Source organism: Sinocyclocheilus grahami, unplaced genomic scaffold, assembly GCF_001515645.1.
Source record: "Sinocyclocheilus grahami isolate Dianchi unplaced genomic scaffold, SAMN03320097.WGS_v1.1 scaffold410.1, whole genome shotgun sequence".
In the NCBI taxonomy this organism is placed as follows: Eukaryota; Metazoa; Chordata; class Actinopteri; order Cypriniformes; family Cyprinidae; genus Sinocyclocheilus; species Sinocyclocheilus grahami.
Window position 1 is genome coordinate 330,087 of NW_015505589.1, and position 16,136 is coordinate 346,222.

General features: G+C 35.9%; 1 protein-coding gene across 1 annotated transcript; it reads right to left on the bottom strand.

Moving 5' to 3' along the window:
* Positions 1-7,056: 7,056 nt before the first annotated feature.
* On the bottom strand, positions 7,057-14,517 carry LOC107550929 (renin-like). Its single transcript, XM_016232377.1, has 9 exons — positions 14,450-14,517; positions 13,516-13,666; positions 13,273-13,396; positions 13,029-13,147; positions 12,504-12,700; positions 12,223-12,345; positions 10,281-10,425; positions 7,690-7,788; positions 7,057-7,218 (listed from the first exon to the last, which is right to left on the bottom strand). Exons 1-9 carry the CDS (start codon positions 14,515-14,517, stop codon positions 7,057-7,059), a joined length of 1,188 nt encoding a protein of 395 aa, XP_016087863.1.
* Positions 14,518-16,136: the final 1,619 nt, after the last annotated feature.

Below are 16,136 nucleotides of genomic sequence, written 5' to 3' on the forward strand. Positions count from 1 at the left end.
TTATGGTCCCTAGACTCACCCAACTATAAATCTAAACCTATACCTCTTTGTGATCAAAGTTCTCACGCCATTTTATGCATTTTTTCTGCTTTCTTTTGTGTGCAGAGATCTTCTCCATGTTCCTGGGATAGATTTGTACCTTCTGAAGCTGAGAGCCATCTTAACATGTTAGCTGTCAGAGCTAAAGTCATTTCTTTCAAGAGGGGGAAAAGACAGGCTTCATTAAGATTAAAGAACGAGGTGAGACATGAAAGGACAACTGGTTTCCAATGGATCTGTGATATTTAATGTTGACTGCGAGTATGATTTATGAATTAATGTTATCTATATTAAATTTTAAAAAAAAAAATCTTACAGAGCCCAAACATTTGAATCTCTTACGCTGAAAAAATAAAATGGTTGCAAACTATTTATTTTAGCTACATTTAAAAAAAAAATGTTTAAAGTGAGTCAACTAAATCTGTTTATTTAAATGTAGCTGTATTTAAATGCAACCACTTACCTTAAAATACATTTAGTAAATTCAATGAATAATTTTTTTCAGTGCATGCTCATTAAGGTTGCATTTATATAATCAAAAGAAGTTAGCACAGTAAAATGAAATAAATATGACAATTTAAAATAATTGTTTTCATGTAATTTATTCCTGTGATGTTAAAACTGAATTTTCAGCATCATTACTCCAGTCTTCAGTGTCACATGATCCTTCAGAAATCATTCTAACATGCTGATTTGCTGATCAAGTAACATTTCAATTTTGAAAACATTTGGTCTCCGTAATACTTTTGTGGATATCTTGTTTTTTCCAGTGGTAGCTGATTAATAAAAGTTCAAAAGAACAGCATTTTTTAAAAATATAAATCTTATGTACCATTATTAATTCCTTTACTGTCACTTTTGATCCATTTAATGTATCCCTGCTGAATAAAAGTGTTACTGCCTTTCAAAAATACATTTCCTCATGTCAAACTTTTGAACAATAGTTCAAAATAATAGTAAAAATATTTCAAATAGTAAACATTATTATCTATATCCTATAGATGATAACCTCTTGCTATCCAGTGTGACTGCAGAACAAAAAACATGATTTAGATAATGTAAAAATAATTCATCATTGCATTATTCTTTTTAAAGAACCATTCAAGTAACTTTATCTTGGAATAATATAATATAATATAATATAATATAATATAATATAATATAATATAATATAATATAATATAATAATCTATTAGTGCTGTCAATCGATAAAAAAAAAAACTAATTAATCGCACATTAATCCCACCAAACATTAAAGTTTTAAAATATACTTTAATATTACAATGAGTTGACATTCAATCTTCAAATTTATGTAGAAACAACATAAAGACAGTATATTTTTATTATTTGCTTAATGGCATCATTTATTATGACTGAAGGCGATTATCACTGATACCAATACTACTGATGTCTCTATGAAATTGTTATTTTTTCTCTAACCATTGACTATAGCCATTCAACATTACAGAATAATTGAGAACTATCAATTTGAACATTTATTAGACTTTAGCAAAATAGCAACTTCTAATTTAAGTGAACTTAAAACAATCTTCACATAAACCCATCATAATAAATGTCATACGTGTGCCCTTCAGCAAGTAGGAAATACAGAAATTGGTTATCAAACACTAAATTCTAAATTAGACGAATCCTTAAAGCTGCAAAAGTTAATTGATTTCGTCTTTTTTCTTTTGTTCTTTGATTAACAGACATCACAGCAGCTGGGTTAGGTTTTTTGGCTGCTATGACTTTAGGAGCTGACGCTGCTGAATGTGATGGGGATCTGATACACGCATGCTTGTAGTTTCATTTCCGCTTTAATATGAAATGATACAGGCTACAGCCACGCAAAAGGACAGGAACATTTCTTTTTACTGACAAATGAACTAACAACATCTCATCTGACCGCAGTTCACTGTTGTTGTACTGAAGCTCCTCGTCACCTGTACTGTTTTAGTGCCTGGCGCTGAGGCAAAGTTGGAGTACGCATCTGAAAAGTCTCCCATTTGTAGTGGTCGTAAAGAGGTTGTGAATCTAAATAAACACAATTCTTTTCAAGAAAAAAGAGACAGTAGCAGCAGTTGTGCGTGGGGTGGTCAACCCTAGTCCGCCCATGCATTAAATATTTTTAACACCGTTAAACTGGAAAAATGAATCGCCTGTGTTAACGCGCTAATTTTGACAGCACTATTTTCTATTCCTTTTTAATTATTTAACTTTTTTGTTTGTTTGTTTGTTTGTTTTGTTTGTAACATTTGGTTCTCTGCTTTGACTGTGAACCCAACCATTTTTACATTGTCAGGAACGTTTTAGTACTTTAGTGTGTACGACTTACTGCTTATTCACAAAGAATTATTGGAACTGATGATAAAAACCGCTGATGAGATATCACAAAGACTGACTTTGAGTTTAGATCTACTAAGTCTTTCATGAATGCAGCTGCCTTGAGTGGAAGAGAATGTAAATGTTATGAATTATTACATTTTAAAATGATCTGGATAGACCTTTTCTTGATATTTTCCTGGACTGCTCCTTTGAAAATGGAATATGCCTTTGGGAATGTCACATGCATGGACTAAACAGTATATCTACCATCTAGTTTAAAATATTTATAGATGTCAGTGACTAGCTTCTTTTAAATTTAGCTGTGTAGTCAATAAATATGTGTTATGAGACCTCAGATGAGTCTTTGGTTGACCTTTAATTATGTTTTTTTAAGTACAGGAACAATGGAAGGATGTTGTGGATGAATGCTCGGTGTCTGCCTGTTCAGTGACACCAGGGCAAATTTGATCAGATTTGTCTTCATATGACTCTTATCTTTATTGTTCTTCAGCGTTTGCTTTTGTGTTTCCTGAAAATCCCTTGTCAAAGCAAATAATTATCTTTTGGTTTCATCCTGCATCTCACCTCACAGCAAAGTTTTCCTTTAGTTAAGTTTCAGTCTTACTGTCTGGTGGAAATTATGACATGTAATGTACAAGCCAGTATTGTCACATCTGTAGGTATTCGGATTTCAAAATTGGCTGTGAATCATATAGTATGTCAATCAAATGACAGTACAAACACCTGGCGGCCTATGGCAACTAAAAAAAACTTAAAGGGGTGGTTCACATGTTTATTTCTAGGCTTGATTGTGTTTATGGGGTGCAGTCTAACATGTGTTAATGCTTAGTTTAAAAAAAAACACATTATTTTTCACATAATTTATTCCACACCGCTATGTCCCTTCTCCTATTAACACACTGATAATTTCCTGCTTTTATGAAGCCCCTCCCTCAGAAATAGGCGATGGGCTCTGATTGGTTAGTTAGACCAGTGTGTTGTGATTGGCTAAATCGCCTCTAGTGCGTGTCTAAACGTCCCGCCCCTCACCTCACCTCATGTGCTCCGGTTGTATTGTAACAATGGCATCATTAATATCACTTATCAGTTTGAGCCCGATTGAGAAGCAGAGGATATTATTGAAGAGGATTGTGCAGAACCTGTGCAAGCTGTCAGACTCTGGTCCGTGTTTTGTGTGTGTTTTGCTCCTCATGTGCCTTCCTTGCCCTTATTTGGTCCTTCCTGTTCCTGTTGACAAGCTTTTCTACAGTATGGCAACCACATGCGCATCCATGTTTAACGCTTCTCATAGCTATGTGAAAATAAGTGTATAATTGTAACAGTTCATTGTTGGAGCTGAGCTGAATGAGAGAGAGAGAGAACGAGAGAGAGATGCAGAGTGTGTGTAGAGCAGGGGAACGGGAGGAACAGGATTAAGAACCGCTGCTTGAGAACATTGATTTTGAAACTTTATTCGATATTAGATAAACATTATTAGAATCATTAGAAGACAGAATCTCAATTTATAGATGAATAAATTTTTACGTGCATTTTCTCTTCCTCTTCTCTAAAGCAGCGCATCATGGTCTCGCCACCTTTGTTGCCTTTTCCCGAGGGCGGGGTTTATCTGGGTTTGTTACGTCACAAACCCGAGAAGTAACTTGTTGTAGTCCCTACCAGCCGTTTTTGTAGGCATTAAACCCCCAGAATTTTAAAAGACTCCGTTTGCATTGAACTTTCAGCTTCGTAACTTTGCAGATATTGTTTATGCTCAAACAGCAACATTGCACACTAACTAACGTTAAAAAAGTGAAATCGCAATCAACCACCCCTTTAACTAAAAAGAATACTAAGGATTCATTCGACCTGTAAAAAAAACAAAAACAGAAATGCATATCATATTACTGTAATCTTGAAACAAACAAAACCTTAAGTCTGGCTATACTGACATTTCTGTGTGAGATTTGACAAGGTGTGATTTTAATTTAAAATAACTGTTTTTATTATAAAATGTAATTTATTACTCCTACACTCTAAAAAATGCTGGGTTGATTCAACCCAATGTTGGGTCAAATATGGACTAACCCAACTGTTGGGTTAAATTTTGGTAACATTTTTAAATTAGCTTTTTAACCCAACAGTTGGGTTAGTCCATATTTGACCCAACATTGGGTTGAAACAACCCAGCATTTTTTAGAGTCTCTTGTTAGGTAAAGTGATACTATGAAAGAAAATTGACGAGCCATTTAAATCAATATAGAACATTTTAAATCCCTAGAAAATTTGAATTTGATATTTTATCCAATAAAATATTATGATTCAATGAATACACTATGATGTGGACATCTGTTATAGCTGATGTAACTTCTTTCAAAATGTACAGCAGCTAATGAATGTGCATCAGGAATGGTAGGAAAGAAAAAAAGACAGAGACAAAATAGTGATAAAATCTGTAGCTCCTGCTGAGGAAGGCGTCTAAAACAGCAGGAGATCATATCTCGCATTCCATTTCACAACCTTCTCAACAGAAACGCTGCAAGACAAGCAAGTTTCTGAACACACACAGACTGGGACAGAAAGACAAAAACATCCAAATTCAGTCGATATGTGTATATGGTTGAGTGCTCTAGCGTAATGAAGATGTTCACCAGTCCCGGGCTTTTGTAAATGCTTCCAGAGACGGGACAGACAGTGAGGATGATCAAAAGGGGTAAACATCTCTATCTATCCTGACATTCGTTTGGCCTCACATATGCCTCATATGCTTGTTTGGATTGTGATGAAGTGTTGCCAACAAAAAAGTTAAGTTGCCAGCTAAAGTTGTTTTTGGTTTATTTAGTGTTCACAGTATTCACACATTGTAAGGCACTAATCAGTTCCTACCACATCTATTGAGGATGATACAAATTAAAATGTGCACATTGTGGTTACAATAGTGGAAAATTTGAATGCAATTGGGATTTTTGGGATGTGGGTTTTGTTTATGTAGCAAGCATAGTACAGATTATTTGTTTTATGTAACTTTAAATATGATATAACTATATATATTTATTATAGTTATATCATATAATACTTTTTTTAGTGCGGAACTCCAAAGGGTGTGTCATTTTGAGTTACTCCGTTTTTCAAAACTATACACATTTGGTTAAAACTAAAACCAAATGTCATGGTCAGTGAAACCCACAATGAGTAGCTCAAGGGAATAAAACAATGTTTTTTTTCTCTCTCTGTCTGTCTGAGCTAGTTCGTAATAGTCTTTATAAAAACTTGTTGTCAAACACTTCTGAAAGAGGACAACACATCTGACTGAAGAACAGCTTCCTGTCTTGATAGACTTGCGGTTTGTGGGAAAATAAATTTGCTAACATATTCCTATTGAAGTCAGACATGGCCAATGCTATCACACGACCAATTCGTACGTATTTTACGAGGTGGCTGATTCGTACAAATTCGTACAACCTCACTCATATGATTTTGTACGATTTGTCTAGACCCCAGTGACGGGTAAGTTTAGGGGCAGGTTTAGATGTAGGTTATTCGTACAAATTCATACGAATTGTCCAACTCGTAAAATACGTACAATTTAGCTAAAATCGTATGAATTTGTACAAGTGAGGTCGTACGAATTTGTACGAATTAGCCACCTCATAAAATATGTACGAATTGCCGTGAGATCGGGCTGCCATGGCCTCTGATCATCATGAGCTTAATTGTAGTAAATGTGTAGTCTACTTAAATTTTTTAAATAACTGGCCTTGAAAATAATATACTAATGAAATAAAAGGCCACCCATTTACTCTCTGTCGACAAGTTGTTTCAAACCTGTATGAGTTTCTTTCTTCTGTAGGATACAAAAGAAGATATTTTGAAGCATGTGTGTAAAGAGTTGACTGTAGCCATTGACTTCCATACGGACAAAAAAAAATGGATGTCAATGGCTGCCATCTGTTTGGTTACACACATTCTTCAAAAGAAAAAGAAAAGAAAGAAACTCATAAGCATTTGGATCAAGTGATGAGGAAATGATGAAAGTATCCTTTGATTCTTATATTTCTTATGTTTCTTATACACTTTTAAAAAGTGTATTTTGCGTAACGTCAAATTAAATGTTACTAATTTTTTTTTTTATAATTATCTTTTAATAACATTTTATCTTGCTTTTTTACTTGATATTAAATCTAAAGTTAATATATTTGAAATGTAATACATTTCAACTTCATCCTTACAAATGTGCAACTACAAATACTAGAAATAACAGTATATTTTAGTTTTCCAAACATGTTTATCGCTACATTCAAAAGTACACTTTAATCTTATTTCAAAGGCAATAGAACTAATTTTGAAATTGCATATAAAAATGTATTTAAGTCCTACTTATGTGGGTCAAAAGTACTCTTAATTTCAATTTAAGTAATTGCATTTAATATCAATTGAAACTATCATACATCTTGATTTATTTGTAAATAGCATGCATTTAAGCGTTACATTCAGTTCACACTCAAGCATATTCTGTTCAATTATTACATTTCCATAATAAGTACTTTTTAAAATTATGCTTAAACTTTTCCTTCACAAAGGAAGCTATAACTTAAGTTACCAGCTATTATTGTGATAGATCAAGTATCCTGTGTGTTTTGTACATGTCAATGTAATAGCAATCTGAATTTAGGCTAGCAGAAAATTAAGTGTTTCTCAAACTGCCCGGGCAAAGCCGATGCGATTATTTCCCCGATCAAATTCTGTATAGTATCGAGCTATGAAGTTCGCCCCCAGGATCCAGATGGGACCAGTAGGGGGTGGCACATCCAACGCTTTGAATGTCACAGTGCAGATGTCCTCCCCGAACTCTGACTGCTGTAGGCAGAACAAAAGATTTAAAAAAAGAGATATTAGAAAATCCAATGCAAGTCCATATAGCTGTAACATAGATTGATGAATCTCAAAACAGATGCTACACTTCAGAAGTCATCTGGAATAGCATGCAAATACAACATGTGGTGTTTCGTATTTAATGAAAAAAGTCACTTAGTGGAATAGATCCCAGACTTCAATGCTAAATGAAATGTCTGAGTGAAGTTGTGAAAAATACCACAACACTAACTAGGGAGCTTTTAAAAAAATTTATGACAAAGGTCAACATCACATTTACATAGTTAATGCAAATATGAAATAAAGCTATTTAACTAATCTGTAGCTTAGTTATATTAATGGTCATTTGTTAGTGGTTAATGCAAGTTCAAGATATTTTCACATTTTATTCTACAACATAAAACACATCAGTAATATTAATATATACCCTTGCAATGGAATAAAGAAAGTCCTCACCCAGAGAATATAGTCCTCTTCCGTGAGAGAATATTCCTGACCACCAAGATGAAAAGTCACAGTGGGCAACAACTTGACCAGATTACAGTTGACAGTGTACTGTGAACAGAGGCGAAAGAGACAGAAAATAAGTGATGACTTTAAACCATTCAAAGACAACAGTGTGCTGCATCATTTTGCAAAACCGAAATGACCTTGAACTTCACACTTAAAAAGAAAGAAAACCACATTTTCCACATTAAATATCACCAACCAAAGTGGCGATGAAAAAAAACCCATCAGCTTTCAATCATTCCATTTGCTCTTCAGACGTTATTTATGAGACTCAGCCAAACCAGACAGACCAAAGCAGCTGTTCCCATGGAGTTGTGCAAGAGGAAAAGGAAACAGAACAATAAGAAACAGGTTTTAATCCTGAACATAGAAGGATTGTTTCACAAAAGCTTGTATGTATGGGATGTATATGGGATGCCATGTTGCCACATGATCAATCACCCTAAGTTTGTTTGGAATGTGAAGGTGTTGAATTTTATAATCAATCGCCTACTAATGTATAATCAGCTCTCACTGCTGAATGTTTTAGAAGGTCCATCATGCATTATGTGCTCTTTGTATATGTACAACTGGAACACATTGTTAATTTTTTTTATGGCTCTGGAAAGTTTGAAGGTTTGCCACTGCTGTTGAGATTTATGGATTTCATTAAATTGTTTTCAAGGTTTACATTTGGGATTCTTCAATTTTCATAGTTTCTATTGCTAAGTAGTGGATTCCGATTTTTTTCTAGTCCTTAGTAGATTGGCTTTTAAAGGTCACATATTTTACACCTTTCTGGAGTTTTATTTTAAGTCTTGATGTCCTTAAGAATATATATTTGCGGTATAAGTACCAAAAACTATCTTAATATATTTTTACAGCTCCTCTCTCAGGAGCTCTGCAAAGAACAGGTCAATTTTGGCCTGTCTAATTAATATTCATGAGCCTCTCTTCTGATTGGCCTGTTTTTTTCTGAGTGATGCACGGCCAGGCCAACCACAGGTAACTAGGGTCATGTATGCTATAGCCTACTGTGGATTGGTGATACTCAAAAGTAAGGTAAATAGAAACACCGGTAATGATGGTCAGTGCTGAAAAATGTTGTCCGGCCTTAAATGTTTGAGCCGAACTCAGACCCCGAATCAAAGACAGGAGACAACCAAGCACCTCCTCAAACGCGCTTACAACAGGATGTTTCAGAATGGTAATTCATGTTTTTTTTTTTCAAACACCGAATGCAGTAAATACAAACCTGACCAGCCGGATGCACGGCCAGGCCAACCACAGGTAACTAGGGTCATGTATGCTATAGCCTGCTGTGGATTGGTGATACTCAAAAGTAAGGTAAATAGAAACAACGGTAATGATGGTCAGTGCTGAAAAATGTTGTCCGGCCTTAAATGTTTGAGCCGAACTCAGACCCCGAATCAAAGACAGGAGACAACCAAGCACCTCCTCAAACGCGCTTACAACAGGATGTTTCAGAATGGTAATTCATGTTTTTTTTTTTCAAACACCGAATGCAGTAAATACAAACCTGACCAGCCGAGCGTTTGCGATCACGTGAACTTGAAGACACTTGTACAAATGCGGATGGGTGACATGAATGGAAATTATTCCAGACTGGCGATGTAGTATTTGGTTTCTGTATTCTGTACTGTATTTTTCTGCACTCAAACCTGCCAATCTAAAGAATCAAACGCCGTGTACGGTGTTTGAGGTAATTTGTGAATTAGTATAGACTTAATAGTCTAGTATAGTCTAAATAAAACTATTTGCAACTGTTACTATTATTACACTTGTATACAAAACTTTGTATTATGCTCGTTATAGAGTATGTGACATTGTCACGGCGAGAAGACACTTGTACAAATGCGGATGGGTGACATGAATGGAACTTATTCCAGACTGGCGATGTAGTATTTGGTTTTTGTATTCTGTACTGTATTTTTCTGTGCTCAAACCTGCCAATCTAAAGAATCAAACGCCGTGTATGGTGTTTGAGGTAATTTTGTGAATTAGTATAGACTTAATAGTCTAGTATAGTCTAAATAAAACTATTTGCAACTGTTACTATTATTACACTTGTATACAAAACTTTGTATTATGCTCGTTATAGAGTATGTGACATTGTCACGGCGATCATCACAGCCCTACTGTGCAATGATGTAGTTTCCTGACATCCAGACTGAACAGCGTTTTCTCGACATGTTTCCGTGTTGTTGTTGCTCAGCAATGGCATGGACGCGATGTTTTCTGAGGGTTTGGCAAAAGGAGAGTGGGACTGTGGGCAGTGCTCGGGGGGGTGACTGAAGGCGGTGACTGAATAGTTCTGATGTCACCTTTTTACGGAAGCCACAACTGTTCGTGAAACATCCCAGCTACTTTATGCAGGCTGTGTGCATTTGACTGTGGATTTAAACTTATATGGTAGTTACATATCACCTAGACCTCAGTTATCATGAAAAATATTTCCGTTTTGAAAATATGGGACCTTTAAATATGAATGACAGATTTTTAAAGAATGTCCGTAAGGTTAGCTAAATAGAACTTACCCCTCCCTCTGCCAGTTCAACAGCACTAATTGTTTTCATCAGAATGGAAATAGAGGAGGCGGGGCCTGTGATGTAGGAGGAGCCTGTATCAATCACAGCAGTACAGCCATCCATGCAAAACAACATATCTGCACCCACAGACACTCTGCAGAGAAACAAAGTATTATCGACGTAAATCAAACACATTGCAACGGATTTTGTTTCAAAAATCACTTTAGACTTACCCAGTGTACCTACTTTTGGGGAGGCTTAAAGGAATATTCCACGCAAAATTTGCTGAAAATGTACTCACCCTCAGGACATCCAGGATGTAGATGAGCTTGTTTCTTCTTCAGAACAGTTTTGGAGGAATTTAGCATTACATCAGTTGCTCACCAATGGATCCTCTGCAGTGAATGGGTGCTGTCAGAATGAGAGTCCAAACAGCTGATAAAAACATCACAATAATCCACAAGTAATTCACATGTGTCCAGTCCATCAGTTAATGTGAAGTGAGTTAGTTGTAAATAAACAAATTCATCATTTAGGAAGTTTATCTTCAAACCATTGCTTCAGATCAAAATACCATAATGCATTATGTTTGCTCCAGTAAAAAAGTTAATCTCCTGTTGTCCTCTCACATCAAAATCCACCAACATATTTGTTCAGAACTGTTTGGGACTGTTTTTGGTTGTAACTGTGCGTGATCTGTGCATATTTCCCTCCTGATTCAGGCATGACGACTGGAAAAAGCTATTTAATATGCTAGCTAAAAGCAACAGTTTAAAGTTAAAATGTCTTAATGATGAATTTGTTTCTAACAAATACACAGTTTTTCCCTTCACAAGACATTAATCAATGGACTGGAGTGGTGTGGATTAATTGTGGATTATTGTGATGTTTTTATCAGCTGTTTGGACTCTCATTCTGATGGCACCCATTCACTGCAGAGCAAGTGATGCAATGCGAAATTTCTCAAAATCTGTTCAGATGAAGAAACAAAGTCATCTACATCTTGAATGGCCTGAGGGTGAGTAAATTTTCATTTTGGGGTGAAGTATTTCTTTCAATATTTTGCCCAATAATTGTTTAACCAGCAGTATCTTTAAATCTATTAAATATGTGCCATTATTGGCCTGAAATATATTGCACAAATCATATTTGGGTGACGCGTAGGCCAAGTAACCCATTTGTCCTCTGTATTTAACCCATCCAAGTTAGTGCACACACAACAGTGAGTAGTGAACACACACTTACACACACAAAGCAGTGGATATATGTGGATATTGTGGATATTGTATGATACTATTAAAATGTTTTTGCATCCTTTTTTAAGCTTGAAAGCTCTATTATCACCATTTTTAATAAAAGGGCAACTGGTACAGTCATCTTTAAAAATTCACCTCTTGTGTTCCAAGCAAGAGAAAAAAAGTCATACAGATATGGAATGACATGAGGTTGAGAGTGTGATTGATTTTTGGGTCGGATATTCTTTTAAAGGACACAGGTAAAAGACTGATTTGGATCTGGAAATGATCTGAGGTTCTGCTGAATATTAAAACCGATGGCTACCGGATATCTTGTATAAACTGATAGGATATCTAGGAGTATTTGTGAAAACTGTAATGTAAAACAGATGTAGAATGGCAGAAAAAGCTACATGGAAAAATTATAATTGTTCTATAAAATTGATGCTGATAATGTTCTTACCCCTTCATGATGACCTCCCACTTGCCTTCCTCTTTGGTGTTCATATAGTGGAAGGATCCAGTGTGGTAGTTTGGGTCTGTGCCCCCCATGACCAACTCTCCACCAGGGATATGTGTTGGGTCCCTTTTAGATACACACACACATATACATCCAAAGATATGGCTTGTGATGTAAAACAGATGTAGAATGGCAGAAAAAGCTACATGGAAAAATCATAATTGTTCTATAAAATTGATGCTGATAATGTTCTTACCCCTTCATGATGACCTCCCACTTGCCTTCCTCTTTGGTGTTCATATAGTGGAAGGATCCAGTGTGGTAGTTTGGGTCTGTGCCCCCCATGACCAACTCTCCACCAGGGATATGTGTTGGGTCCCTTTTAGATACACACACACATATACATCCAAAGATATGGCTTGTAATCAACTAGTACTGTTTAAATACATTTATTATTACACTATACAATAATGTAGTTTATAAATTAACATGCTCATATTAAATTCACAATATATGTCAATAAATGCTGACACTCACCTGCTGTAGTACACTGAGAAGACGTTCTGTTTTAGAACATGTTGAGACATGATGTGATCGAACACAGGTGTGATTCCATCAATGGCTACATCTGGATATCCCATCCCTAACACTCCATCAAACTTGGCAAAGATGAACGGGATCGCAGGAAGAGCTGTGGCCTCTGCAAAAACCTGCACCACTGGGATGCCACCCACCTAAAGAATTTAGAGGTCAAAGGTCAAACAGCTCAATACTATGTGCAATTACACTTCTGGTCTTCCATATTGCAGTCAATTTGTTTTAAAAATCAATCAGTATTTTGCCTTATTGTGGGTAAAATATTGTGCACAATCTGGACTTGGTTATCCGTTTATGTTTTGCTGTGCTTAACTTTTTATGTTAACCTGGATGGCTAAAAATATTTAGCCTGGGCCATTAAAATACCATTTCCATTATGTTAGTAAAGATATTCCTTTTGAACTCATTTCTTAACATTCCCAGTGTTTTACACTCTAAAGCCAATGGCTTTTAATTGTTACTCACGACAACCACGTCCCCGCTCAGAAATCCCCGGACGTTTCCAGAAGCGTACTGGATGGAGAATCCTGTGCCGTTGTAAATATGCGTGAGGGATCTGGAAGCATCGTACCTGTTGTGTGTGACTAAAGAGACATATGGAGAAAGGCAGACTGAGATGTCGGAGAAAATATGCAATTGTAAAATGTATGTGTAGATAATACAATGACTTCTTAAGATAAATTGTGATTGCGTTTAGCAAATCACTCACAGCAGGCTGTGTATAAAGGAGAACAGCTGTGTGAAGGAACCCAGAGGTTGGCAGAACCCGTGTCAAACACAACATTGAATATCTGAGCTGGTGAACCAATACTAATCTCACCAAAGTATTGAGTCTGGAAATCAACATAGAAATACACAATTAAAAATACAAAATTGTCTATATAAAACAGATTATTAAAAATGCAAAATTGCTCATAATTTTAGTTCTTTTCCATTTTTAAGACTGATTTACATCTAAGTAGTTGATCAGAGGTGTTGGAGCTGTGCCATTTTTGGGTGAAGGTTCGTCATATTTTGGCATAATCTCAGAAAACACTTGAGCTGGTGTGACACCCATTTCCTTCAAGGTTTCTCGTATGGAGGGCATTTTCTTCAGTTTTACTCTAGTGAAGAGGGAAATGTCTCATGTTACATTTATTATTTGTTTGTACAACTGATAAAACAGCAACATCAGATAGTAGTGTGTTTTATCTGATTTTAAAATGATTTTTCACTATTTTTCATGATTTTTCGTCATTTCAGTTAATGACATAAATACAATCCCCACATGGCAAAAATAGATATTATACATTTTGTAATGTATTTCAAAACTACTAAAATAGATTTTAAAATAGATTTTATATAGATATATTTTTTATAAATATATTTATATATATATATTTTAATTACTTACATTTCCTCGTATTTTGGCCATTTTGAAACATTTTTAAGAATTAAAAAAAAAACTACGGGCAAATATTACAGACTATTATGCTCAAATCAAGAGAAGCAGAAATCGTGATCACGATTAAACTACAACCCTATCTGAACTGAACCAACACTGAACTGACTTGAGCTAAATAATAATGCCATTGCCTTTTAGAGCTGAATCTGAAATGTCTCCATAGTTGCATTTCCATACCTGATTTATACTGTTTTCCTATTTATGTCTGTAAATCTGCTTTGACAATCTGTATTGTATAAAGCACTATAGGAATAAAGGTGACTTGACCTTCCTAAAATATAAAAGCAGCTATCTATTTTCATCTACAAAGATGCATGGGTCTGTATTAGAAAAAAAACATTGCATGATATTGTAAAGACGACATATTTCTCAAATTAAATAATTGGCTTTCATGTTGTTGTTGTATTAAATCCAGAGCAAAATATTTGTTGTGTTGACTTACCTCCATAAGGCCTGTGTGCTGGTCACTGAGAGTGACAGGACTAGAAGAGACAAGCAGTGCACTTTCATTCTTACAGATGGATCAAATCACTTTAACTACCCGATAACTAGTGTGCCAAACGTCTTGTGCCCAGACTCCTTCCCAAACTTCTCTCCTCTTTTACTGTGCTTTATTTGACAGACTTTCCTTCTTCCCATGTTTTTATACTATTTCTCCTACCGTCTGTTCTGACCTTGACACAAGCCCCTGGCTTCGCTGTCCTCTCACCCCTCCTTCTGATAAATGCTCCCTGAACACAGTGACCTCCTGGTCAAGGGACACACATCACACACAGTGATTTAAGATCACTTCACTTAATAAAATCATCATTGTATGGACCTGAAGGACGCAGATGTATGGAAAAAAACTGACAACAAACTGTGTAAATCATTAAAGAATATGACACATAAATATTACAATATTATCAACATATCGAAGAGCAACACATATCTGTCATATAATATCTGTTATTATACGACTGATGTGTGTTGCTCTACAATATATATTCCAGAACTGACGGTTTGTTTGTAAGGGCATGCAACCCTTAATGACTCTTGACCTTTCAACCTCGCCTAGAACTAGATTTCCCACAGTAATGGGTCAATCTCTTCCCCTGAAATTCCCTCATGGGACTCTCCATACATAGACGTCATCTTTTACATCTTCCTCTATTTTGCCTCTCCTGGACTCATTTTTAAAGGTGTTTCAGTGGGTTGGTCTTTTTTAAGGACTAGCAGGTTTATTCCTCAGACTACTCACTGAAGAAGATAGACTACACCTGCACAATAATTCTTCACAGTATGTTGACATTTAGTGTTTTGGAAAGCACCAACCCACCATGACAGTTTTCATCTTATTTGGGCTAGCAGCTGGCCCAGCAGATGCCTGTGAACCTGCCCACGGTGGCTAAAACTTACAGTAAGTAACATTAGATAGCCCTGGCAGATGCCCACTGGTTACATTATTTGACCTCAGAGTTCAAACTTGTTTTGCAGCTGCCATACAGCAATTGCCACTACTAACATTACATCTATATTTATATAAAAATACATTAAGTGAACTTATAATCAGCTGTTGGATGCCATTCTATGCACTTCTTGGCTAATATGATGGTGCCATCACAAATGGTTCTTGACACTTGCTGGCGCTATTCAGCTAAACAGCTGCTTATGTTGGCCAGGCAGTGTTTGCACTTACCCTTTTTTCAACCACTAGGTGTCCCATTGGTGTACTGGAAAATAGTCACACAGAGCATCAACTGATATTATCTTTTATTTACTACACCTTTATCTCATAATATTAATTAAGACTTATTTTGTGACAATGCTTAGGTACTAAACAACAAACTATTATTGTGTTTTCTTCTCTCAGTCAACACAACACAATTTAAGGCAAATGGTGGCTATTGGGCTGTTGAATGGACAGTGTATAAATTACATCTCAATTATTCATTACATTTTACATTTATATAGCGCTTTTCTAGGCACTCAAAGCGCTTTACATTGTCGGGGGGTATCTCCTCATCCACCACCAGTGTGCAGCATCCACCTGGATGATGCGACGGCAGCCATAGTGTGCCAGAACGCCCACCACACACCAGCTTACTGGTGGAGAGGAGACAGAGTGATGAAGCCAATCAGCAGATATG

Coding starts and splice junctions, on each gene's coding strand:
- LOC107550929 (XM_016232377.1), bottom strand. CDS start 14,517: ATGAAAGTGCACTGCTTGTCTCTTCTAGTCCTGTCACTCTCAGTGACC. Junction 13,397..13,515: donor CTCTGATCAACTACTTAGAT/GTAAATCAGTCT, acceptor GTTGATTTCCAG/ACTCAATACTTTGGTGAGAT. Junction 7,219..7,689: donor AAGAGGACTATATTCTCTGG/GTGAGGACTTTC, acceptor TTCTGCCTACAG/CAGTCAGAGTTCGGGGAGGA.